The sequence below is a fragment of the Bison bison genome, unplaced genomic scaffold (genome assembly GCF_000754665.1).
Source record: "Bison bison bison isolate TAMUID 2011002044 unplaced genomic scaffold, Bison_UMD1.0 scf7180017864462, whole genome shotgun sequence".
In the NCBI taxonomy this organism is placed as follows: Eukaryota; Metazoa; Chordata; class Mammalia; order Artiodactyla; family Bovidae; genus Bison; species Bison bison.
In genome coordinates, this window is record NW_011495024.1 from 1,648,423 (window position 1) to 1,675,914 (window position 27,492).

At 35.8% G+C, this 27,492-nt stretch overlaps 1 protein-coding gene across 5 annotated transcripts in view; it reads right to left on the minus strand.

The window, feature by feature from the left end:
- ARID4B (AT rich interactive domain 4B (RBP1-like)) overlaps positions 1 to 27,492 on the minus strand; it is a 141,308-nt gene that overhangs the window by 47,097 nt on the left and 66,719 nt on the right. For all 5 annotated transcript variants that reach the window (XM_010860089.1, XM_010860088.1, XM_010860091.1 and 2 more), the window contains exons 6-13: positions 27,039 to 27,118; positions 21,765 to 21,856; positions 12,504 to 12,642; positions 8,546 to 8,625; positions 6,840 to 6,916; positions 5,520 to 5,674; positions 2,214 to 2,286; positions 484 to 578 (exon numbers count right to left, since the gene is read on the minus strand). In XM_010860089.1, the coding sequence (XP_010858391.1) occupies positions 484 to 578; positions 2,214 to 2,286; positions 5,520 to 5,674; positions 6,840 to 6,916; positions 8,546 to 8,625; positions 12,504 to 12,642; positions 21,765 to 21,856; positions 27,039 to 27,118 (791 nt within the window). The remainder of the gene's footprint in view (positions 1 to 483; positions 579 to 2,213; positions 2,287 to 5,519; positions 5,675 to 6,839; positions 6,917 to 8,545; positions 8,626 to 12,503; positions 12,643 to 21,764; positions 21,857 to 27,038; positions 27,119 to 27,492) is intronic.

Below are 27,492 nucleotides of genomic sequence, written 5' to 3' on the forward strand. Positions count from 1 at the left end.
AGTTGTTTCATTGAATCCTAGTAACACAACGTACCTTTCCTCCCCCCAGAATAGTCTTAACTAGATGAGTACCATACATCATGGCAACTTTAAGATAATTTCCTCAGTTCAACAAAGACTTTCTACATATATGCACACATATATATACAAATAATGTTTTCTATATATGTAAGGCACAATGGTAGAGATCAAGGATATAAAGAATACAAAGACAGATCCCTGCTCTTACCGATCTTACCGTCTAATGGAAGAGAGACACAGAAAGAATTTCCACTAACATGGTTGTATTATGACTCAGATAGCTTATGAAAGTTTGACAAACTTAACAGTAAACTGGAAAGCTCATTTTTAAAAATCTTCAAATTTAAATTTGGTCTGAGGAAGCTAGCTAGCTATTTCTAACTTGTACTCTCCATTTTCTCTTCCTTTTATTCTTAAGTTTTTGTATGAAGAACATGTTTCACTTCTGATTGTAATACTTACATTATCAAATCCTCCAAGTTTGTGTACAAGCCTGAATAACTTAAAGAGATTCAAATTTCGATATCCAAGCACAGGTCGTTTGTTAATAGGTGTGCCTATTAAAAAGAAAACACAGATATATCAGAACCATGCTTCGTATTTATTTAAATTTTGAAAAGATTCAAACATTACCATCAAATATACACAGTGCAATCTGTGTCTATATGAGAGAAACATCCCTAGTTAATCAAAAATATATCTACTTAAATCCGTTTTATTAAAACCTTTTTTCCTATAGCAGATTTTTGAAACTTTATTTATATTTTATTCCACTTTCATTTCCTTGATGAGCAAAAGAATAAACAGTAAATGAAGCAAAATAAAATACCAACAAAAAATTTTAAAACATCAGGGTAACAATGTTTGGTAGAACTGAAAACAGTGTTGAGATAATTGATGGGCAACTGCTTCACAATGGGAATTACTTTTTATTGTCTTTGTATTTTACTAACTTCCTACTATTCTACAAAGTAAGTAATTCTAGAGTAAAGTTATAGTGTTGTTTATTCTAGGATGTAATAAAGTAGAAGGATACTAAAACTATCAGACTGCTAGAATGTGATTAAGAGAAAATAACAGGATAGAGATACACAACCTATTGCCCTTTCCAAAAAATATATGACGAGGATAATCATACTCTTCATTTTTTTCTAATATTAGATTTTATTCATTTTCTTCACTTTTTAACTTAGCTTATATAAAAAAAGCTTAAGAAATAGCCTGCCTTCTTAGGCCAAGCCTCCATGCACACAAATAAACACATAAATCAAGGACATTTTATACTGAAGAATAAAAAGATAACTACATTGTAGTAGCCACTATAATTTATGAGAGCAAAAACAAGACCAAGCCCGCAGCTACTCATCAACAATACAAAACCGGATTAAAAACACATGAATTCACAGAGCATGGTAGCCCTTCTAAGTATCATTCATTCATTTTGTCTTTTTCTTCAAGTCAGAAAGCTTTCAGCCTCTGCCCTCTACCTTGCTAGCATCTTTACAGGAAAGGAGAAACTACACTCATAACAGCAGATAAGAAATAAACAGGGCCGCAGTTACTAGATGACCAGGTCATCACTGCAAGTTAAAAGTTAGTGTTAATTACCCATGCTTATATCTCTTGAACCACAAAGGCAGATTCAAAAAGCTAAGACAAGGCTCACCTTGAGACTTGGTCACCTTTCTCTACAGATGGTTTAATTTTGTTCTTAGTTTTATGTAGCTAAGTCATAAGAAGACTTATGGCCCATCTTAGAATGAATGCCGTGTCTGTCTGTGTGTGTCTCTTACTCACATACACAAACACATACATCTTGGGGCTGGCAGTGATTTTAGAGAAGAGGCTTTTCTACAGGCATACATGGAGGCTCAAATAAAAAGACACTATGATTCCCATTCTGTTACTGTTTTCTAATGTAAAGGTTCTTTGGGGTCCCCCAAAGCAGCGGTGGGAAAGACAGGACAAAATACAGTTATTTATGGGTCCATGGCCACAACATCCATCAAAATATTGTCAAATCCCACATTCTACTTACTACGTGACAGACATTACACGAGGGTGTTGGTGATACTGGTAATCAAAATGATAGCCATGACTACCAGTGACATGCAGCTTAATCAACAGAATTCTTATTTTTAAGATATTATCTGATATCTACATTAATAATGAATCAAAGGAAAAACACTCACCTCTATCTTCCATAAATTTGTATAACTGCTGAAGAAAGTTCTCCCTTTCCTCTGGAAATGGTTCTATTTCTTCCTAATTTTAGTCACAGAAGAATAAAATATTATTTTCCTCAGTTAAGCATTTTAATAACACAAGAAGATTTCTTACCAACAGCAAAGACTAATACTCACTATAATATTTCAAAGGCTTTTTACAAAAAAAAAAAAAAAATGACTTAACACTAAGCTATTCAAAACCAGAAAGTCTTGACATGTTATGCTTTACAGAGAACTATGTCCTAAAAGGTTATCTCAATAGTGACAATCCCAAATGTAAATGCTCATATAAGAAATGAGACCAACAAGATGGTTCATAAACTTTTTACCACATCAGAGATCTAGTCTTTAAATCACTATCACAGGCTCAAGAAGACCTACTCTCACTTATATTAATTTGGGTCAGGGCTTAACATCGAAACAGACTCAACTCTTGCTCCTCCAGGAACTAAACAAGTGAGGGCCCCATCAGCTGCAACTAAAATTATCCTTCATTACATTCGGCCCCACAGTATAGTACTTCAAGCTTATAAAATCAGTAAAGTGGGGAACAAACTTGATCTACAATACCTGAAGATTCAGACTTAGGGAAATCTTCAAGTAATAAAATAGTTCCCCGATTTATCAATTACAAGGGAGGGACTAGCTTCTTGCTGCTGTGGCCAGGGGCTGTGGCAGTAGGGAGCTGGTCCTGAAGCAACCTGCAAGGAGCAGGGTAGTAGGTGAGATGGAGGAACTCATCAATTCAGTGACCATCAACAAACATTTAATGAGCACCAGTGAGTGTAGGCACTGTGCAAGGTGCTGAGTCCAAAGAGAAACAAGCGATGGTGCCTGCCATTACAGAGCATGAGCAGGGTAACTGCAGAGGAAGTGATTCAAAATACACACTGAGGCTTTACAGTTACTCAAGTATTCCGAGTGGTAAAAGTCAGGAGAATACTTTTCAACTGATAGCCTAAATATATCATTCTAATTTTAAAAATCATGTGTCTAAACCACTGCTGGCGTGAGACTGGCCTCTATCTTAAAAGCGAGCAGAAAAAAGGAAGTTAAAGACAACAAAAACTTGTATCGATCAATCTATTACTATGCTTGCTAATAATTGGGCAGAGAAGAATAAATGACAATTATTAGTTTGCTTATGATAAAATTTGTTTTTCTCAACCTAAACATGATCCACATGCACTGCATTTTGGTAAGGTGGTCAGATGTAAGTCTAAGGAATACTGTTTTCTAGGTATTTTCTTAAATGCCCCCATGGTACAATATGTGACTTTCATAAACCACCAACTTTATTCCTACTGCAAAAAATTTTAAGTGAACTCTGTATTTAACTTTTAAAAAAACTGTTTAAACTGGAAACCACACTTGCTTAACATAAATCTAAGTAACACAAGTTTTGGTAACTAATATTTACTGATCATCTGTTCCATGTTACACACTATGACAGACACTGTGAGTACAAGTAAGATGGACTCCTGACCCTTGAGGAGCCTGTTGATTAGTAGGGCAAAAAACAAACACAAAATAAATACATGCACATATGTAATGCATGTATATATGTAGGCAAAAATTTCTACAAGGAGTGGTATCTGTTTAGACTATCAAATGGAGTGATTAACTTTTCTTGCAGAAGGTGATGGTTCTCTCCTTTACAGGGAAAACAGGTTAGTAAGGTTTAAAAAACTCAACAGGAGTGTGTCATGCTGACAAAGGGCAGGGTGGGGAAGGGCACCGTGGACAAAGGTGTTGGTTTGTACAGAAGTGAGTAGAAACAAAGGTTTGTAATTTGATGTTGCTACAACCTAGTTCAAAGGAGGAGGGTAGGGAATTCCCTGGAGGGCCAATGTTAGAAATTTACACTTTTATTGCCAAGGGCCGGGGTTCAACGCCTGGTTGGGGAACTAAGATCTGGAAAGCCATGTGGTACCACCAAAAACAAATAAACAAAAAAATAAAAGTAGGAGAATATACCAGAAGAAGTGATGGAAAAAAAGAGAGCACAGGTTGGGCTATAAAGCGAGGTTCTGAAAGTAAAGCCTGACTTCTAGAGTAATAAGTCATTCAGACTGTAGCCCACCAGTCCAAGGAATTTTCAGGCAAGAATACTAGAGTGGGTTGCCATTTCCTAATCCAAGGGGATCTTCCTGACCCAGGGATTGAACCTGCATCTCTTGTGTCTCCTGCACTGCAGGCAGATTCTTTACCACTGCGCCACCTGAGAAGCCGTAAGCAAGGGACTGATGGCTTATTTTTAACATTTTAAATAGAAAGCAATGGGGAAGACCGACGCCAGGGAAACTTTCACACTATACACTATCATTACAGACCACTATATTATAAAACCTAAACGTTAACATGTTCCTACTTCAGCAATAGTTGTTTATTACAGTTACATAGCAAAATTTCGTAACTTACCTAAAATAGTACATATTGACATTAACTTATCTTTGTTTCCTAAAAACATTAAATACAATGATCATGTATTGCAGCTACAATGGTAGCTGCATCACTGTTCCCCCAAGAATTTTCATAAAGCCATTCAGCAAACCATTAAAGAGCACAGTGGTGCACTGTCACTAGTAATACTGTGGGCAATTTTTTCACTACTTGTCATTGATGGACCTCAAGTACCAGCTACAATAAAATCTAAATTTAGCTCCTTGAGCCATATAAATTCACAGATGTCTTATTTTGTATTAGATAAAATCTAATATAAAAATCTTTGCATTGATTCTTTGAATCAAAGATATTAATCTTTACTTTTACGTTGATTATTCCTTTAACATTAGATAAAAAACACATTTTATTCTTTATGAGATACTGTAATAAAATATGCAGATGTAAACACAGTATGAGGTCACAGCTGTCCACGTGATGTTAAACAGCATATGAAAGTAGAGTTGTGCTGTATTAAGAAACATTTTTTCCCTTTTTTTAACTGAACTATAGATGACACACAATACTGTATAATTTCAGGTGTATGACATATTGATTTGACATTTAAATACACTATGGACTGAAGATTAAGAAATATTTTTGAGGTTACAGGGATTACTATACTTAATATTTTTAATTTCACAAAACCATATTTCTATTTTAAGGTTAAGTAAGCAAACTACTTGATTATGATGAATACACAAGAACAACTGTATTATAAAACACTTCTAATACTAAAAATACTTAAGTGATTAATGACTTCACGCCAAATTCCAAGGGGAACTCAACTGTTTTTCATTGTAAAAGGCATTAAGTCTTTTTACTCACCTCTTCTTCGCTGCTGTTATCCTCCTTTTCTTTTTCATCATCTTCCTCCTCCTCTTCTTCCTCTGCTTCGCTGCTAGAACTATCTTCTTTCAATTCAGTCTTCCAGTTAGCAGGAATAGTTCTACTTTTGTGAAATTCAAGTGCCTGATCAAAGGCTGGAAAGAGGTAACAAACTATCAACTGGAGAAATTAAGACAACTGATTTGTCTAAAAATATTAACAGGATAAAGAAATAAAAACTACTGTGCTGCTACCACTGACATTTATGAAGTGGTTGCTATGGGCTAGGCACTGTGCTAGCTAACTGCTTTTCGGTGTAGCAGCCCATTAATCTTAACAGTCTTAGGCATTAGGTATCTATTTTATAGATGGCAAAACTTAGGTGACGTAGGTTCAAACAAAGACAAGAAAAAGGGGCAGATATATTCTTTTAAAACAAAAATTAAGAGTGTCTAGTCAGACACGACTGAGCGACTTCACTTCCACTTTTCACTTTCATGCATTGGAGAAGGAAATGGCAACCCACTCCAGTGTTCTTGCCTGGAGAATCCCATGGATGGAGAAGCCTGGTAGGCTGCAGTCCATGGGGTCGCACAGAGTCAGACATGACTGAAGCAACTTAGCAGCAGCAGCAGCAATGATTAATTTAACTAGATAAATAACTAGAAATAGTTATTCTCACTTTACAATACAGAGAAATAAATTCTCTACCATAAATCTTGATGATTTTTAACCAGTCTATATAGTGTATTATCTGATTTGGTGAACATGGGCAAAGAAAAAAATAAAGTTATTTGCAGTGCTAAAAATCAAGTAAGAGATGTAATTGCAGATATTCCCCAATAAAATGTAACTACTATTACAAGAAATGACAAAAATCAAGACTACTTTGACTCCTGTGTTTACCATCCTCAGGAACTGATATTTTATTTACTAGGCCAGACTACAGTGATAGCTGATGATCTTGTTCTTGATCTTTTTTAGATTACTATACCAATTATAAGCTAAAAAAAATAGAGAATACTATGATAACAAAAGACACATTGGTTCACAAAAGCAGAAGTCACACAGGACCAAACGTAACTTCAAAGACTTCACTAAAAAAAAAAATTGTTGAGACCAAAAGAATATTTAATCTTCAGAAACACTTCCTTAGTTTCCTTTCCTCTCTGTCTGGCCACACCGTGCGACCTATGAGGTCTTAGTTCCCTGACCAGAAGCTGGGCCCCAGCAACGAGAGCGCAGAGCCCACCAGTGGGCCACCAGGGCACGCCCCATCAGTTTTAAATTAAATGTAAGTTGTTCCAAAATTATCCTTACCTTGTTTTAATACAGCATCAGGCTTTGGTACAGTGTCACTAGTAATTTCATGGACATCCTTCCTTGGTACTGAAGTACTGTATTTTTTTTTTTTTATTTTAAAGGAAAAAATCCACAAAAACACAATAAAGATTAATTAAGAGTCCAATTACCTACCACAGAAAGATACTGAGAACATGGGAACACTGATGGAAATGACTGCACACAGGGTTGCAAGTCTCAAACAAAATACTAGGCAGGACATTAAAAATGTAACCATCCACACAAGGACCCCACCTTAACAGATGTTTTATAAACAAGGAATTCTCAGAGTACCTGGTTAAATGCAATATTAAAAATACTGAAACCCTGAAAATAATCAATTAAAGTGTTTACATAGCAGAATGCATCAATCCAATAAAAAAAAAAAGTTAAACAGCAAGAATTTGCCACCATCTTAAGATAATCTCAAGAAATAAACTTAAGATTGGAAGAAAATGTACTATTTTATAATGTAAAATGTTCAACAATCTTTTTAAACTGAATTCTAGGTTCAAAGCAAACTTCTAATATACAATTGAAGTTCTTTCATGTAGAAACTATAAGAAGGGTTTGGATGCAAGCAACTGGGAGAGGTCATTTTATCATTTACGTCGCATTTCTTACTTTACGTGAGTAAATCATCATTCAGCTTTTCTGCACTTGGTTTGTTTCAACCAATCCACAGAAGTCTAAAAACTATTCCAAATACACTTTTCAGCCTGCCTCTTTTTAAACTTTAAATTTAAGAATTTCAAACATATACAGAAGCATAACAGTAAAATGAACTCCCACAAATCCATCACCCAACTACAACAATCATTAACTCAGAGTCAGTGTCTCATTTACACCCCTACCTACCTCCTCCCACCCCAACTGGGTTGTTTTGAAGCAAATCTCAGACATTATATAATTTATAATATTTTATTCTTTTAAAAATAAAAAAGTTCATAGTAATTTCTTAGTATCAACAAACTAGTATTCAATTTCAATGCTCAAATTTTTGTGAAAGTGGGTTTCATATAGATTATTTTTAAGTCATGTTTCAGAACTTGAAAATCCAAAAACCAATCTTAAAGTATCATGATCTTTTTTAAAGCAGTCACCCAATAAGGCAAAACAGCAACATAAAATACATGGATTTTCTAGTCACACAATTCTTAAAGGGAAAAAACACCCATAGAAAATGATAACTCAGTTTTAGAAAAGTTCTACATGAAAATTCATTGTCTTAATACCCAACATACATTTATAGTAACTCGTTTTAAACCTTAAGACTACTGCAAAATTCAAACGTTACACAACAGGTATTACCATACTCATTTAGAAGTAATTTAAAATGTTAGAAAATCCTAATTAGACATTCAAAACAATAAATATATATCAATTAATATATCCATGAAATATTAGATGTGGTAGATATATTGAATTTCAATAAACCATCAGTTATTATATGGCAAATATTGATAAATTAGACAGCATTGAGAGTATAGCTTAGAAAAGACCAAATGAACAAGACATATTTTAAGACTATTACACTTAATGATAATATGAAAGATGATCATGCTTTGAAACACTCTGAATGATAAAAAGGAAAAGCAGAACATCATTGGAAATAACTAATTTATAATTTATCATTCTAATCTGGAAAAGCAGCTTATTTTTCATACCAAGTGAATTCTACTTACAATTTGCCATCTTTGAAAGATCGCACAAGAATATTATCCTTTTTCACAGCAATTTCATCACTACAGTCAGGACATACCACCTTTAAAAAAAAAGTATGAAACTATTATAACTAAAAGCACTGTTTATAGATAGTTACATAAATATCAATTATTTAAATCTTAAAAAATAGTTTCAGCTTAAAATGTAAAAACTAATTTTAGTTTGAGGGTAAAAACACATACACAAGCGTAACAATATACACAAGTAATTTAAAGTTTATATCCTAAAACACACACATACATATGCAGGAATGCACACAAGTAATTTTATTTTCTATATCCTTCCAGCTCTCTGGATTATCCACATTAATTTTTGACACAGGCATGATGTTGAGAGCACAATCGTGGCTATGACTAGACTGATGCTATGGACCAAGTCCAGGCAGGAACAGAAAACTGGATGAGAGTGGCGAAGGCGTGGAAAGAGGGAGAGCAAGGAGAGCTAGTCCAACAGAAGGTCTGCAGCGGGGCTGGTGGGACCAAAGTGGGGGATCAGAATCTTAACCAGAGCAGCCTCTATCTTGAAAAAGACAGAGATGATGAGCTGGCTATTATTTACATCTAAACATGAATGTTAATAATGCTAAAATTTCTCTATAATACTACCCATTCTAAAAATAAATGATTTTAAAGTGAGTACCTTCCTGGAATCTACATAACATTTACTACTACCAAAAAAGAAGATTTTATTTGAAGTCACTCCAGCTATTACTGAAAGCAAGGATAAAGCATGCCTTCTCAAAGATAATATTAATTCAAGACACCTATAAATTTTTATTATTTAAATTCCAAGAGAGTTCACTATCTATATCAAGAACAACATCATAGTTTGGTTTTTTAATGGAAAAAAATGGGCTAAATAAGTATGACAGATTTAAGGACTGTCTCATTAGCTCTGAAAAATGCCACAATAGTACTTAAATGCATGTATTCTCACTACAGGTTTGAGAGGAGCCAGAAATACGTAAGTTCTAACTCAGTCTTTAATTCACTTTTTTTCTAATCTATTTTTTAATATTTTGGCTGCATCATGTGTTACGCAGGATCTGTTTCTCAACCAATGACTGAACATTCCTCCCGCAGTGGGAACACTGGTCCTAACCACTGGATAGCACAGGGAATTCCCCTAATTCAGTCTCTAGAAGGTTAACAATTTCCATAATTGTAATTGCACTGCCGTTAAGCATTGCTTAAATGCTGATGGCATTATGAAATAATTCACTAAGAAAAGGCTTTTACGTGTATTAGCATCTAGTAAAACTTTCCTATCATTTCAAAAGAGTCCTGAAGTAAATACTTAATTTGTCCATTCATTCATCCACTCTGCAAACTATTTCATCAAGGTACTGTGTACTAGAGCACAGAGGCCAGGACAGTCCCTGTTTCTCCCCACAGTGAGTGTATATTCTAACTGGGAAGACAAGCACTAAATAAGTTAAGTGCACATGTATTTAACTGCTATTATCTAGGTGATCAGAAATCACTTTCTTGAGGACACAACATTTACACTAAGCTTTGAAAACTGAGGAGGAACTGACTTGACAAAGGATGGATGTGTACGCACATGTCTGTAGGCCAGGCTGCAAGAACAGGAAATGGGTTATGGGAAGGGCCTGACACAGCAAGCAGGGCAACCCATTCTAGGAAGTAAAAGGTCAACATGGCTAACTTTCTGCCTGGGCTGAATAAGAAAGATAAGCAAAGCTTAGATTTGTCCATTTTGTAAGCCATGGTAATTCTGAGGACAAAAATCTGAAGTCTCTCAGAGAAGGATCTGAAGCAAGACAATGTCATAATAGAATTGCCATTGCCTTTCTTAAAATTACTTTTGGCTGTCACAAAGAAAATGGACCAGAGAAGGGCATGAGCTGAAAGAGATTAAGCTACTGCAAATCATCCAGGTGAGAGATGGTGACCTGGATACAAAGTGATGGCAAATTAAAGGAATGAGAAATATTAGAGATAATTAGGGAAGTGAAGAGGTGATAGAGAAAAGGATGCTTACATTTCTACCTTGTGCAAATGGTGTCATTCGCAGGGAAAGGAAACAATGGAGAGGGGTCAAGTTTGGGGATACAGGGAGGAGAGAGTAAGTTTAGGTTTATTAAGCTTGTTAAGTTTTCAGGTGACTAAAGGACAACCAAGTAGAGATACTGAATAGACAGATACTCAGGTCCAGAGCTCAGAGTAGAGGTCTGAACGCTAAGATATAAACTTGGGAATAAACAGCCTAAATAGAGGTCTAAACCTATGAGCCAAATCACCCATATTTTTTTCTTTCTCATGAGATTGGATTTTGAAAAACAAACATAATAGACTTTGCTGACATTGTGTGTAAGTAAGCGGGTCCAGTCTCCATTCTGTTACAGGAACTAAAATCCATATCTTATCCCATTTACCCATGCATCTGATTTTCTCGGTCCTTAAGACATTTCAGTTTATTATCCCTCCAACCAATGTTATTAAAGGGGATGAGATCACCCTGAAAAAATAGAGTGATATATTCTGAACCCTGAACAACAACATTTAAAGCTCAGAAGAAAAATGATGACTGAAACTGAAAAACAGGACTGTGTGAATCAGGGAAGCTAAGATTTCCACCCCTTAAAACAGGGGTAAATAGCACTTATGTTTCAGTCTCAATTAGGATGAAATGAGACTGTGCACTTACTTAACAAGTTAGCACAGTGCCTGGCCAGGGGAAGTGCTCAAAACATGGTAGCTATTTATTGTTCCTAAGAGTATGCAACTGTTTTCTAACATGATATTTTATTACCAGGCACTTGTTAACATTACTCAATTTATAAACTACTTTCAAAAATAGAAATGCAAATATTTTATGTGATTATGTCAAGGTTGTTTGATTCAGAACACAATTTCACACTCTCGTTGATAAAAATTATCCGTTACTGTTCAAGAGATCTCAAATTTGCGTGGAGGATAACATGTATCAATAATGCTAAGATGTTAAAAATAATAATGAAATGGTTGACTAAGCAGATTACTAACCTTTTGGTACTGTAAATCTTTTCCTCATCATCAGGAAACTATTTAGAAATGATGATGAGAATGTTAAACTAATATTGAAAATACTAAAGTGAAAATTTTAATGTTCCTGTTGTTTTAGAAAAAGACACACAAAGCTCTTTCAAAACACGTTTTCAAAAGAAATGCTCACAAAGAATCTTAAGTGCTTTAGGAAAAAAGAAATGACCACATACACTGACTTAAGTTTTCTGCTTACCATTAACCCAAAGCTTGACAGGTTATTTAACCCTTCTAACACTGAGTTTCCTTATCTTTAAATGAGGATAAATAACATATACGTCATAATCCTCATAAAGATCTTAGCACAATCCTTACACACAGCAGGCATCCAATAAGTGAGGAATGGATAGATGGATATACGAAGAGGTACAAAGGTATTATACAGTATTTACATTTATGAAAATAACTGCCCTCATTAGTTTAAATTAAAAGAGCTGACATTTATTGGGCACTTATTTTGTGCAAAACACTTTTAATACTCAAGATACAGAATACAAAACGTTCAACAAAAATGATGACAAATAGATACCATTTGCAGACAATAGTAGAAAACAAGATTCCGTTCTTCTTTAGCAGTCTTCTGCATCGTACATTTAGAAGTTTTAAAAGTTTGCACAAGGAATTTTTTATCCAAAATTCAGCAGTGTAATATACCAAGTCTCTAAAATTACCATGATTTTGCTTTTCATGGATGAATTCAAAAGTTCTTTGTACTCAGAAACAGTTTTCAAAGTAATTCTGTGTGAACTGAATGATGCTAAAACCATTTCCCATTCTGTACCTATGAAAAACACTGATTTTTAAGAAAATCAACTGCTTTCTTCATGACTTATATAGTTGAAAATTAAACTCTTATACTGAAGTTACTCACCAATGCAGGAAACCACAGTGCTTTCTTTTTATCCAAACTAATGTAATCTACACACACAACTTTTCCCAGAAGCTCATCAATCTGTTTCCTATCATCCTCATCTTCATCACTGGAGGATGAAGAAGACTCTTCCTCTGGTCTAGGGAGAGAAAAAATGAGATATTCCTATTTATCATCACAAAGAATAAGCATGCCAAGTTGATGAATACAGGCTTTCTAGAAATCCTATCCTGTTTCCTACAACCTACAAAATGGCTAAATTAAATTTTTTAATAGCTTTCTAAATTGCTAAAGAATAATTTTTAAAAAAAAGGTTATCGCTAGAGGAAAAGCAGAGCATTTTCCTAAAAATGTCCTGAATTTATTTAGTGCTATTTTAAAAGATTACACGGAAGATCAAAACACAACAGCGCTGGTTCCCAAATTCTCAAAACCTGAAGGCCCCATTTTAAGTATCCGAAGACTGCACTAAAATATACTACATTCTCCTCTCAGATTAAAGGAATTCTAGAAATGGTAATGCACTCCCCGTACAATGCAAATTTTAAAAGGGGGAAGGGAGATCTTTACTAACAGAGGGTCAGGGTAGAGAGAGGAGACAATCTGCTAAGACATCACCACTACCATGCTTAATATCAGATACATAAAAACTAAGTATTCATAAGATGTACAATATGGTTCTTTTGTATTACGTGAAAAACTCCTTTTGGTTACACTGTATCCTGAATAAATTAAAAAGAAGAAAAAGGAACTCAAACCACCCATTTGATGTTAGAGGGAAGTATAGTAAAAAATAAAACTTAAAAAGAGAGGGGAAAGAAAAAAACCACAAACACACAAAACAAAGTTCTCAGTCTGGTTTTAAAAAAGCCCACAGTCAGTAGTGAAGAAAATGGATTCTAAAGGGGGGATGTGTGGGAGGCTTGGAGGGAGGGGGACGTATGTATATGGCTGATTCACTTTGTTGTACAGCAGAAGTTAACACAATATTGTAAAGCAATTATACTCCAATTTAAAAAAAATCATTCTAATTACTATGTTCAAAATGCCCAGAATAAAGATATTAAGAAATGTGGAATAAATAGACTGCAACAAAATGAGAAATAAAAACATGGTATTTTTATAAAATAAAAAGCATGACAATACAAATGTCATCCCCTCATATTTATATGTGCTGCATGCTTAGCCGCATCTGACTCTTGGCAATCGCATGCTCTCTAGCCCTCCATGCTCCTCAGTCCATGAGATTTTCCCCGCAAGAATACTGGAGTGGGTTGCCATTTCCTTCTTCATTATATCTATATATTCCAACATAAATATAAAGGAAGAAAAACCTATTATAACACTGTTAAACATTTTATAGTGATAAGGGGAATATCATAATTTGATTTCAGTGATTATTCAATTAACCTAAGAAGTGTTCACTGATAAAAAACAAACCACATCTTCAAAGTTTGCTACTGAGAACACTGTACTTCAAAATGGCACTTAAAGCAGTTCAACCCCTACTTAGAAAGCAGGTAATAGGCAGCAGGAAAAACCAACATATTTTCATATTAGTGGAGCGTAAAACCTTACAAATAGGCACACAGCTTGGAATAGTAATGACAGACCTTCACAAGTCTGATTTCTACCTGATTAGAAGAACTTCTCAAAGACAAGGACTTTTATTTCTCCACTTTCTAATGATTATAGAACACAACCAAATTTAAAGTCATAATTATTGCTTTTTTCAAAACAGCACAGAGGATGTATTCAGCTATGGATGCCCTCTATGCCATTATCATTAGCAAGACAAAATCACAATGTCACAAATAACATTAATCAAATCTGTAAACGGGGCTTTACTCGGCTAACACAATCATCTGCGATAGTATAAAAGTTCTAATTTCTTTCCTAAGACTTAACAAACGTGAAGACTTCAGACACGACAAAGTTATCTATCTACTATAAACTGACCGTCTACATAGAACATCCATCCACTTTACTACCTAGGTTCCACTCCAAAACCTTCCCCACTCATGGACTACACACCCTTCTCCACTCTCACATCCTCAAGCTTTTGTTCCAGCAATGTTCCTACCTCTCCCCTCTATCAGTTTTTCTACCTCTACTAGTTTGAGTCCTCCTAGCACTGTGTTCGGAGAAGGCAATAGCACCCCACTCCAGTACTCTTGCCTGGAAAATCCCATGGGCAGAGGAGCCTGGTAGGCTGCAGTCCATGGGGTCTCGAAGAGTCGGACACGACTGATCGACTTCCCTTTCACTTTTCACTTTCATGCATTGGAGAAGGAAATGGCAACCCACTCCAGTGTTCTTGCCTGGAGAATCCCAGGGACGGGGGAGCCTGGTGGGCTGCCGTCTATGGGGTCGCACAGAGTCGGACACGACTGAAGCGACTTAGCAGCAGCAGCAGCAGCAGCAGCACTGTGTTATTTCTAAGAAAATGCTGTTACTTCCTCCACTTAAAAAAAACAACAACAAAAGATCCCTTGACCTCACTTTCTCCACCAGCTACTACTCTTCTTTGCAGAGAAACAGCCTGGAATGCTTTATCCCCAGACACTTGGAAACTTTTTCACCTCCTCTAAGTCTCTGTTCAAATGTCATTTCAATTACGAACACCTTATTCAAATTTGCTTCCCTGGTGGCTCAGAGGTTAAAGCATATGCCTGCAATGCAGGGGACCTGGGTTCGATCCCTGGGTTGGGAAGATCCCCTGGAGAAGGAAATGGCAACCTACTCCAGTATTCTTGCCTGGAGAATCCCATGGACGGAGAAGCCTGGTGGGCTACAGTCCACGGGATTGCAAAGAGTAGGACACAACTGAGCAACTTCACTCACTTATTCAAATTTACAACCTGCCCATCCCAATCCCCCACTCTTATTATTTCCACAACACTGACAAATCTATCATACTACATAATTTACTTAATTCTTCTTTTTTCTGTATTGCCCATCTCTCTCCATATGAGAGAATATAAGCTCTAAAGGTAGAGGAAGTGTTTTGGCTGCCTTGCATGGCATGAGGGATTTTAATTCTCTGACCAGGGATGTAATCCATGTCCAATGCATTTGAAGTGTGGAGCCTTAACCACTGGACCACATGGGAAGTCTCCCAGAGACTTTATGAATGCCTGTTTTGTTCACTGATACATCCCATGTACTTGAACAGTGCTTGGCACAACACAGATGCTCAATAAATATTTACTGACTAAATAAGTGAACTAAATAGGTTTATTTCTTTCTACTGTGATACTTCTGATTTCTATTTCTCCTGAAATTACATAATGTATACAATCAACATAATGTATACAACCAATTTAAACCATACCTTTATACCTAAGACTCCTGTAATTTTTCCTTGTAGTGGAATGTACCCAGGAAACTGTTTATATAAGATGAGTACTCAATAAACTGATACACCAAAATAAATGAGCATTGGAAATATTTTAAGGGAGCAAAGATGGAATGAGCAGAGAATCTGCTTGATGTTTACTCCCCTCTGACACTGTTGCGTCTCTGGTACCAGGTACGTGTTTATAGAGCCACAACAAAGTAACTAGTGTCGTGGAAATGACATGTGATGATGCCACTGGAAACAATGCTAATTACATAGGAATGTTTACCAAACAAACGAACAGCTAGTCACTTAAAGTTGATCACACGATATTAATTATAAATCAAGTAAGAATTTGGCAACTTAAGACATGTGCCAAAGAATACCATATGATGAGGTACAGATAGAAAACTGAGCCAGAAACTTTAGAGGCTCGATCTTTAAAATGCAATTTGGACTTCAGTGATCCCTACTCTTTCAAACAACTAACTCAGCTTCAAATTTTGTATTGCAAATTCAAAATCTGTATTAGTTATCAGGAAAAATGTGTAGCCTCTTAAGAGATTAAAATATACAGATCATACAAAATGTATGAAGCTAACCAGTAAAACATTTTTTCCCAGTTTTTATCAAGAAGGAAACTAGAATCAAGCTCTCATATCAAAATAAAGCAGTGAACAATAAAAAGAACTTTTGGACTCAGGTAGTGGTGCTGGTTGTAAAATTTTGTGAATGCACTGAAAAAAAAAAAAGAAAACTAAATAGTTTAAAAGGGTGAATTTTATATGTGAATTATATCTCAATAAAAATATTATTCAAGATCGATCTGCAGACCTGTAAATATCCGGTACAAATCACTAGTTTATTGGGTAAATCTTAGCAATGTTACTGGGTAGAAACTACCCACAAATAATACCTAACAAGTATCATTACAAGCCTTATTCTGCTTTATCCTTTTTCTGAAGGATAACAGCCTAGAGTGCTTTCCTACAAAGAGTGCTGTACATACACTTTGGCCACGTTACTGGAAAAAACTTGGAGGAGCACAAAGATTTCTATAATTTCAGCATTCTATTCTTTAGGTAGAATCAAAGAAAACTTCTGCATACAATATAAATTATAAGGGAAAAATTCACTCAAGTTATACATTATCAAAAGGATCAATAACTTGCTTTTAAAAAATTAAGCTACAGGATGATAATCTTTCAAACATATCTGAATACATTAGGATTAAAAGCAGACTATAAATAAATGAAAGGAAGGTGTCAAAAATAATCAATTTTGGAATAACTAGAGGCCAATTAACTGGTATGTGGATTAACAGTTCTTAAAAGAAAACAAAGGTAGTGATATATCACTGCAACAATGGAGTCCCAGGAATCCTGGGAAGGATAACCTTATTTATCTTTGTACAAATTTTAAATGGCAATCAGAGAACCATAATGAAGACCTTTTCAAGTTGAGTAATGGAAGAGGAAATGAAGGTCAGACAAATGACCTTAAGACGCAGGTCCCAGATTTTGTTGCAGAAAATCACTCTGAAGAAAGGGAAGAAAGAACTTCGAGGAAGTGTAATTTAAGGAGATGGGCATTTTAAGCTGTGGTGCTTGCCAGTGGCGCTTACATGCCAATGCTTAGAGCACCAAGGAGGCACTAAGAATGACCACAGTAGTGAGATGGAAGAAGCAGCAAGTGAAGCAAGACTGTAGACAGGCGGCACTTCGTTTCCTACAGTAGTAATTCTCGACCTTTGTTCTGCCTTCACACTTCACATATTTACAGCAAATCTTTCATTGTACACACAGATTCTCAACAGGAAAATCGCTAACTCGGTGTTTGTTAGAGTCTTTAAAAAACGAAAATCAATTTGCTCAGTGACAACTGCATGCTTTCTTCTCATATACAAGAAAGGGAGACCTCAGCCAAGAAACATAACAGATATTTTAATATACTATAATTTTGGTCTGCTGGGTGTGTGTGTGTGTGTGCTGGGGGTGTGTGTGTGTGAGTATGTGTGTGCTGCGCAGCTTGTGGAATCTGAAGTTTCCCAACTGGATCTGGGCCCTCAGGAATTTCTTTTTGGTCATTTTTGTGGATCAATCTATGTGATAGTCCATAAATTACCTTATTTTAAAATATTTTTACACTTCCGGATGACATCTGTAGAAAGGTAAAATACTGTCTAAATATTAGATGAAATTTGTTTCAAAATTAAGAGGATTCCCTAGAGTATGTACGGAGAAGGCAATGGCACCCCACTCCAGTACTCTTGCCTGGAAAATCCCATGGATGGTGGAGTCTGGTAGGCTGCAGTCCATGGGGTCTCTAAGAGTCAGACACGACTGAGTGACTTCACTTTCACTTTTCCCTTTCACGCATTGGAGAAGGAAATGGCGGCCCACTCCAGTGTTCTTGCCTAGAGAATCCCAGGGACGGGGGAGCCTGGTGGGCTTCCGTCTATGGGATTACACAGAGTCGGACACGACTGAAGCAACTTAGCAGTAGAGTATGTACATAATATAAAACAAAGGAATGTTGTTTTTAAATTCACAAAATAGAGCCCCAAACAGTCCTTTCTGTTAGACATAAACACTAGTAAGCAGAATTTTTATATGTAAATGAAACCGTGTTACATACTGATATTTCATTAAAGTTTTTTCATTCAATACATGATGATGATATCTAGTATATATATGTGTGTGTGTGTGTTAGTCACTTAGTCGTGTCCGACTCTTTACCACTCCATGGACTGTAGCTGGCCAGGCTCCTCTCATGGGCTTCTCCAGGCAAGAATAGTGGAGTGGGTTGTCATTTCCTTCTCCAGGGGATCTTCCCGACCCAGGGATCAAAGCTGGGTCTCCTGTGTTGCAGGCAGATTCTTTACCATCTGAGCTACAGGGAAGTCTTAGTGATTACTAAGTGATTATTATTAGTAATAGTAATTACTATATAAACCTTTTAAGGATATGAATTCATTTCACCTTTGAAACAACTCTGCGGGCTTCCCTGGTGGCTCAGACAGTAAAGAGTCTACTTGCAGTGCAGAAGACCTGGGTTAGATCCCTGGGTTGGGAAGATCCCCGGGAAAGGAAATGGCAACCCACTCCAGTACTCTTGCCTGGAAAATCCCATGGATGGAGGAGCCTGGCAGGCTACAGTCCATGGAGTCGCAAAGAGTCGGACATGACTGAGTGACTTCACTTTCTTTCTTTCAAACTAAACTCTTAAGAGTCAGGGAATACTATTACCTCAATTTTACAGATGAGAAAATTAAGGTATGAAAAGACTGAGCATGCTGCCCAAAGTCACACAGCAAGGAAGTGGCAAAAGCAGGATTCAAACCCATGCTATTGTGCTTCACTGTTCACACTTAAGATCTCTGTTTTTTTTGGGTCACATCTCAAGACATGCTGGATCTCAGTTCCCTGACCAGGCATTGAACCCTTGCCCCCTTCAGTGGAAGTACGGAGTCCTAACCACTGGACCACCAGGAAAATTTCCACTGTTCACACTCTCAGCTCAGCCACACCTCTACTCTTAAGAGCTAGAAAAGTGGAAAATATTTGCTAATAAAGTAATCTTACATTAAATACACCCACACCTCACTATTTCAACATCATCAACCACAGTTAATGAAGAGTTGACTATAAAGTTATGGGAAGACTATAATGATCAATGATAGTAAAATTTTAATTCACAATTGAAATTATTAATTTTCAAATGGATATCAAAATATTTAACTCCTAAGTGCTTCAGTGAATATGTTATGGCAAATAATAGCCCTCTGAAAACCTGAAAACAGTATCAGATCACAATAACATTTATTAATCACAACAGGACTCTTCTAAACTGATAATGTCATTGTACATTTTTTACTTATTTTTCTTTCTGGCTAGAATACTCAAATTTTAAATGTTACACAAAGAAGAGTAAATAATAATCACAACCTCGGTATCCTAAAAATAATCAAGTCACCAGCAAGCTACATCACAAGTGAGAGAAATTGTCACCTATTAATCGAGAAAACATTTTCTAAAAGATTCAAAGAATTAAGGAAGAAAAAGAAACGCATGGTCCAAATCATTAGCAGCAAAATAATCAATATTAAATATTTTTTCAATGCAAGGATTTGTCTTTTCATTTCCCCCTTCAAATGAGTCCTTATTCATTTCCTGTTAAAATTTATTTGGAAAATTAACTGTGATACTCTAAACAAGAAAGAGTCTGAATGGGAAAAGGACTATGCCACATGGGAGAGTTCAAGTCCTGGTCCTTTCCTTCCTGTGTTTCTTGGATTAGTTACTGTCTTGGAGGCCAATTTCCCCAATTTTTAATAGGGATAAACATAATACCTACCCTTATGAGTTTGCTGTCAGGCTGAAATTAAGCTATATGAGAGAGCATGTTTACCTAATTTTTATTGCCAAAGCTTAGCCACTATTAGATTTAATACCTGACTCTATATTTTGAATGAAAGCATTCACTTCCATTTAAAAGTTTCAATAATTCAACTCAATATTTTTCATACCTACTCTGGTAATACTTAGCTCAGGCACATTAATATTTTAAAAATTTTATCCAAGTAAAATATTCAAAACTTTTTAAACAATTTAACCTCCAATAGAATAAATTAAAAACTACTTTTTCCTGCCGCATCCTTTCCCATTTTCTTCTGCAGAGACAACTGCTTTTAATTTTAACTCTTTCAGCTCTGACAGTTAAAACCTCATCGCTAAGTAATATTCTTATACCACTATATTTATATATTTAAGATGCTATTCTATCAATTTTCCATTGTTATAAGGACTTGACTTTTATATTTAAGTAACTTCTCTACCCTCCATCCTACTAATGCAGTGTTTCTTTCTAATATAATTTTTGAGAGGAGTAACTAAATGCCTTTGCTATTTTTTCCCATCTGTTACCATTGTTATCTTTAATTTCCCCCTAATGTTCCATCATACATGATAACAAGTCCTCCCTTTAATAGCAATTTTCCTTTCTCCACTCTCCAGTCTACTGACCACTAGCACCTAGTGTTATTACTGACAAGTCTGATGCCTGCCATTCTGCTTCTCAGTCCTTAGCAATAAAGTATTTTTTCTTTCTAGAACTGTTAGAAGATTGTTTATCTCTAATGACCTGAAGTTTCATGACTCCTTGATCCTGTGATCCCTTTTAATTTAAAGCCTTTAAGAGCCTAAGCATATTTCATCGAAAGTAATTTGTTAAATATGTATAGTATGTGTCACAACAGTAAGAAGACATAAAAACAAGTAAGATAGTTCGGTTGTCAGGAGGATTTAAATTATTAGGAAGCAAAAGCAAACATGACAATGATAATAACAGGTGAAATATTGTCTATGACATTAGATAAACGAAAAGAATTTAGAGGATTCAGTGGAGAAGAAAACATGTCTGTCAACCCACGGATCGAACCCAGGCCTCCCGCATTGTAGGCCGATTCTTACCAGCTGAGCCACCAGCGAAGCCCAAGGAAAGAGAGGGGAGGCACAAAATGGTTCACAGAAAGGTTGGGCATTTATGGCTGAGAAATGAAGAATGAGTGAGCCAGTGGCATGGAAGGGTGGGATTTAAGACAGGAAAAAACAGCATGAATAAAAAACACAGTACCAGGAAAACAGAGGGTGTATTACTCAGGATACTCAGGAAATATTGACTAAATCCATTTTGACACTGGCATAAGATACATGTAAGGAGAACTGGGAGGCAGATAAATAATATAGCTGTTAAGGCTGGCTGAGCATGGAGATCCTCAAGCACCCATGCCAAGGAGAGTCTGAAGTTACTTGTAGATTCAGTTAGCACTTAAATTTACAATTTAAAATTAACAACTATAAAACAACACTAGAAGGAGAAATGAATTCAGGTTCAACTAACAGTTATGAAAATGGACTTACATATGATTAGATCTTCTTCCTCTATTTGTTTTCTTTCCTATGACGGGAGTGCCAAAATGTTCAGGGTTGGTGAGTGGGAGCTGGTCTAATGTCTGTGGGTAGGAACATAAACCCATCAAAAGTTATTAAGTTGCAAGTTCTCTTTTTCCTGTTTAAATCAGATCAATTTAAGAATATCCTTAGATTTTTAGATTTAAAACTTCCCAAGGGAGACAAAAATACAACTTTCCTCAAGATTAAAAACTTTCACTTCAAAGAATTATTAGAAGATGAATGAGCTCATAACTGGAAAAAAGTGAAAAGAAATTTAGTGTTCTTTCTAGATAATTTCATTATCTACTTGAGGGTTGACAGACTTCTAAGAGTGATCAAAATATAAAACAAAACAAATACAGCTCAGTGGAAACACAGATTTGAGAGATGAGAAATCTATGTGTAAGTACCTAATCCCTAGATTGAGGCCAACTGTATCTCAAAATTTTCTTTGCATATAGGGAATCATAATCTAAAAAACAGAATTCTTAGTAAGTAATGGAAACTAAATTATCAGGATAACCATCAACTGCCTGAAAAAGGGGCTTCAGATAGGCGACATTATGACTCTGCAAACATTTTCTGTAATAACCCCCCCAACCTACACCCCAATCCCCCTGCACTTAGCGAGATCCTATTTCCCCAGTCAGGGATCAAACCCAGGCCCTGGCAGTGAAAGCACCAAGTCCTAATCACTGGCCCGCCAGGGAATTCCCTGCAATAAATCCTACTTTTAAGGAATATGTAAAAATTAGTTTTCCTAAAGTTAGTACTTTTATTTTCGCAACATCCAATACGTGCTATGAAGACAATAATCAGTAAGTGAACACTTCCTTCTTGTTATCAACTGGCAATTCATGTCTCTTACCCTGCTCAAAAAAAAAAAAACTGATTTCCAGGGAAGGAACTGGTTGTTGGTTAAAAGCATAGTGAAAAAAGGGATTTTGAAATTCCTTCGTTTCCCCGTATCAGAGACTTCTTGGATTGTTTTGTGGCATTAATTCCTTAAAAGGTTTATATATCTAAAAAGTTAAAGTATCAATCTGAAGGTGCTATCCCAACTGACTTAATTCTCTGAATATCATTTTGATAATAATCAAACTTTTTCAGCATTTTAAAGATTTTCCACTTACTGTTCCTTTTATACCTCCAATAGAATCTTTGCTATTTCAGATACTTTTATGAACACAAGGGGAACAAAAAAATCCCAGGAAAACTGTCACAGTGGAAATGAGGGCAAGGAACTAGTTATGATAAAAACGTCTCAAAGTTACAAACAAGAATGTTATATGAAAGGGTGTCCATTATCTTAAAGATCAGATATTTAAACTAATGCCAATATTTATAAGAAAAATTTTAACTTTTATTCTTAAAACTGAGATAATTTTGTTGAAACAGTGAACTAAAACATGAAAGGAGGAGGCATATTAATTTATTTTACATAATTTATTAGAATATGTAAATATGTTTAAGGTACACACACACACACACACAAACACATGTGATAGTTGCTCTGTTGTATCCGACTCTTTGTGACCCTGTGGACTATAGCCCGCCAGGCTCCTCTGTCCATGGAATTCTCCAAGCAATAATACTGGAGTGGGTTGCCATGTCCTTCTCCAGGGACACACACACACACACACACACACACACACACATGTCCAACAATGAAGAATCCAGTATAGAAAAAAGGCACTAGCCACAAAGCATTAAATAAAAACTGATTCCTTGAAATGATAGACAAAAATCATAACTTTTATATGGCTAAAAATATAAATCTTTCAAATGTAGCTTGGAATTCAGGCATTTAAAAAAATATCTGAAGGCAAAAGCTTGCCCAAATACAATAATATGCCAGACAAAATCTTTTCAGAAGTAACCTGTCATTAACTCCTAATTATGCTTCCCAAGTGTGAAAATTTCAAAGCACTCTATTTGGTAAATAGGGAAAATAAATTATTTTGGCTCAATTTCTCCTAAGCTAACAAAAAAATTAAATGCCCCTCCCCTAAGATTAAGGCCACTCTCTTAAAAGTAGAGAAAGATCCCCTGGAGCAGGGAAAGGCTACCCACTCCAGTCTTCTGGCCCGAAGAATTTTACAAACTGTATAGTCCATGGGGTTGCAAAGAGTTGGAAACCACTGAGCAACTTTAACTATCAGCTTTCTATTTTATTTCTGTTATCAGTATCGGCTAGTTATTTCACTTGGTTTAAGAAAGAAAATATCCAGAATTTCAGAAAAGTTATCTAGGAATCACATACAGGAATTCCCAAATAAACCACAATCTCTCCCTAGTATTGAAAAAAGAATTAGAACAATAAGAAGCAATTGTCTTATTGCTAAAAGCAGCCCTGTGTCCCTGGCCTCAATCCTGGAAAGCAGAAGCACTTTTATTTCACTTCACAGAAAAGAGTGAAGGATGGTCAGAATTAAGAGGGCTTGCCTGGTAGCTCAGTAGTAAAGAATCTGCCTGCCTGTGTAGGAGACGTGGGTTCGATTCCGTAGAACTGTGTAGGAACTGGGGAGAAGGAAATGGCTACCCACTCCAGTATTCTTGCCTAGAAAATTCCATAGACAGAGGAGCCTGGCAGGCTACAGTCCATGGGGTAGCAAAAGAGTCAGACATGACTTCAGTTCAGACATTCAGTCGTGTCTGACTCTTTGCAACCCCATGGACTTCAGCACACCAGGCTTCTCTGTTCATCACCAACTCCCCGAGCTTGCCCAAGCTCATGTCCATTGAGTTGGTGATGCCATCCAACCATCTCATCCTCTGTAGTCCCCTTCTTCTCCTGCCTTCAGACATGTCTTAGCAACTCAACAACTACAACAAATACTTGTAGAGCACAACCAGAGACTCCTGGCTATATTAAAGGCTGAAGAAAATTCCACAGGCCTAGGGGAAACATGCTGATAGCCCTGTTATCTAAAATGGGCTGCAAGAAATGTGGAGCTAGGATTTCATCTAAACTTTCTTCAGCATTTTCTTTTTTTTTTTTTAATTTTATTTTATTTTTAAACTTTACATAATTGTATTAGTTTTGCCAAATATCAAAATGAATCCGCCACAGGTATACATGTGCATTTTCAATTGCATGTAGTAACTGCACAAAGAGAATGCCAGCTGATAAAACTACTTTGGAATATTATTCAAATTACCACTCTAACAGATGCCAAGGATAAATTCCATGTCTATCTAGCTTATCCATGTACCTAGCATAGCACCTGCATATGGCAATGGGTAAGGAAGAATACACCAATATTCTAATATCCTCTAGCAAAACATCAAATTTAACACGTAGAGATACACAGAGTAAAATTGATCTCTCCTGAAATTAAGGTGGATACACTGAGCTACTAGATATCACTGCTTTGGCCTTCATACCACAACTGTCTTATAAACTATCCCAATTTAAAATTCTCCTGGCAAAGACAAAATTAGTTCCTTAAGATACTTCACTGGAATAAGTAAATAAGACATATACATATCTTCACTTAGATGAAAAATCAAGTTTTGAAGTTCTCACACTCATTAACCCACCATAATTATCACATATTCTAAGGAAAATGAAATTATTTCTAAGAACTCCATAAACTCAGAATTCTGTTAATGTCATCAGTGAAAGAAGCCAAATTTACTGTACTTGTCCCAAAGTTATATGTATTTGCTATCTTTAAACCTTAACAATTAATTCACCAAATGGTTACTGAAGGCTTTTGTGTAGAAAACACTACTAGGAAAAGGAGAGTTCATCAAGATGACAAAAATTTGGCTATTCCACCAAAACAGCTTACAATTTTAAAGAGAAAATGATAAAAGTAACAAAGAAAGACCATAAAAAAAAATAAGAGAAGTGGAAAAGGATCAAAGGATACTGAGATCAAATTTGGTTAGAGAGCTCATGAAAGACATCATGAAGGAGGAAGCATTTCTCATGGTCTTGAGAGGAATGGGGCTCAGAAGAAACAAAGAAAAGGAAGTATGAACCATAATCTGAAAGTCTTACAAATGAGAAGTACAGGGAAATAATAAAGCATGAGACTGAAAAGATAGGCCAGAATTATTACAGAGAATCTGTCCCAAATTTGGAATTGAAATGGGAAGTCAATCATTTAAGGGAAAGGAAAAATAACAACAACAAAAAATAAAGTCTAATAATTTAACAGAAATATTATAATTCCCCACAATAACATCATTCTAAATAGTTATTAGAAAAAAGAAATCTTGGTTTGGTCACACTGTATATTAACTAATATTTATAGTGTTATAGAATATAACACTATTTGTAACAATGTGCCCATTAAAAAATTTTTGAATTGCAAGTTATTGATTTTCAAAACTGTGGGTGTGAAGCCTGCACACTTATTAAAACATATTTCGATTTTAGAGCATGATTTTGGAACTAGGAAGTGCTGGTTTGAGAAATGGTTCTGACCATCAATTTTATCAACTATAAGCTAAAAATAAGAACTGCATCTCTCTCATAATGCTGTAAATGTGAGGACGTATGTAAAGCACTAAGCAAAGTCCCTGGCAGATATGAGCACTTCAGTTATTCATCCAACTAACGTTTATTCAGCTTCTGCTCTGTGCCAGGCACTGTTGCAGGAACTGGGAACACAGTGGTGAAGAAGACACACGAAATCCCTGCCACTGAGACACACGGAGGTGAGGAAGGCAGACAATACAGAAGCGCGTAAACACAGTGCTGAGACAGACTGTGCTATAAAGAAAGTAAAGTAACCCAGAAAGCTTATGAGGAATGGAGGCGTCCACTTTAGAAAGGCAGGCAGGCAAGCCTTCTCCAAAGAGAGGCTGTAATAAATGCAGCTGCTGGCAGCAGCAGTAGTTAGGAGGTGTTTGCAGCACTTAGAGTAGTTAGGAGGTCCCTTTAATAGTGATGATGGGGTTCAAGTAGGTTACAAACGAGGAGTCTCTATTCTATAATTATTTATAAATTAAAGGACTCTATATGAAAGTTGCCTAAAGATAATGAACAATTTCACTGTATTTTCTTCATGGACAAATGCTAATTGCTAAAATACATTTAAAAAAAAAGAGCATATAGAACCTGATAACTCAAACATAAGGCCTTAAAGTTTTCTCAGACTACATGCTAATACTTTTATATATTAATGAATTTTCCTGAATAACAAGTAAGTTGCTTGAGTAAGAAAGCAAAATTTTGCCACCCCCAATACAAAATACGACATGTTTGTTGATTAAGTGATTACTTACTTCACTCTCAGCAAAATGCCTCTCTCCTTTCAGGCACAGTGAGGACCGTCTCAACGTTTTCTCATCACCATCATCAAAAACTGCGAGAGAGGTAGAAAAGGAAACTACTGAAGGGATGTTCAAAGATTAACAAAATGACGTAAGTTATATTTAATTTTATCAGTGTAAAGAGAGCTACTGCTTTAAAAGATTAGATGTGACATTAAGTATCCATTTTAAGTTTTCTAACAAACAACTTCAAATGCAGAGTATCTTATCCAATTTCTAGGGAAAAAAATAATATAATGAAAACATCTTCCCTGGTACAGAAAACACCAAATGAAAAGTTAGCATTTCAGAAAGAAAACTGTTAAATGCTGATTAACCCTTCTCAACAGTGTAGAGAAAAAGCAAGCTTTTCTACTGGTAAATGCTAACAAATTTAAGAAACAAAAAACAAGAGTATAAATTTATA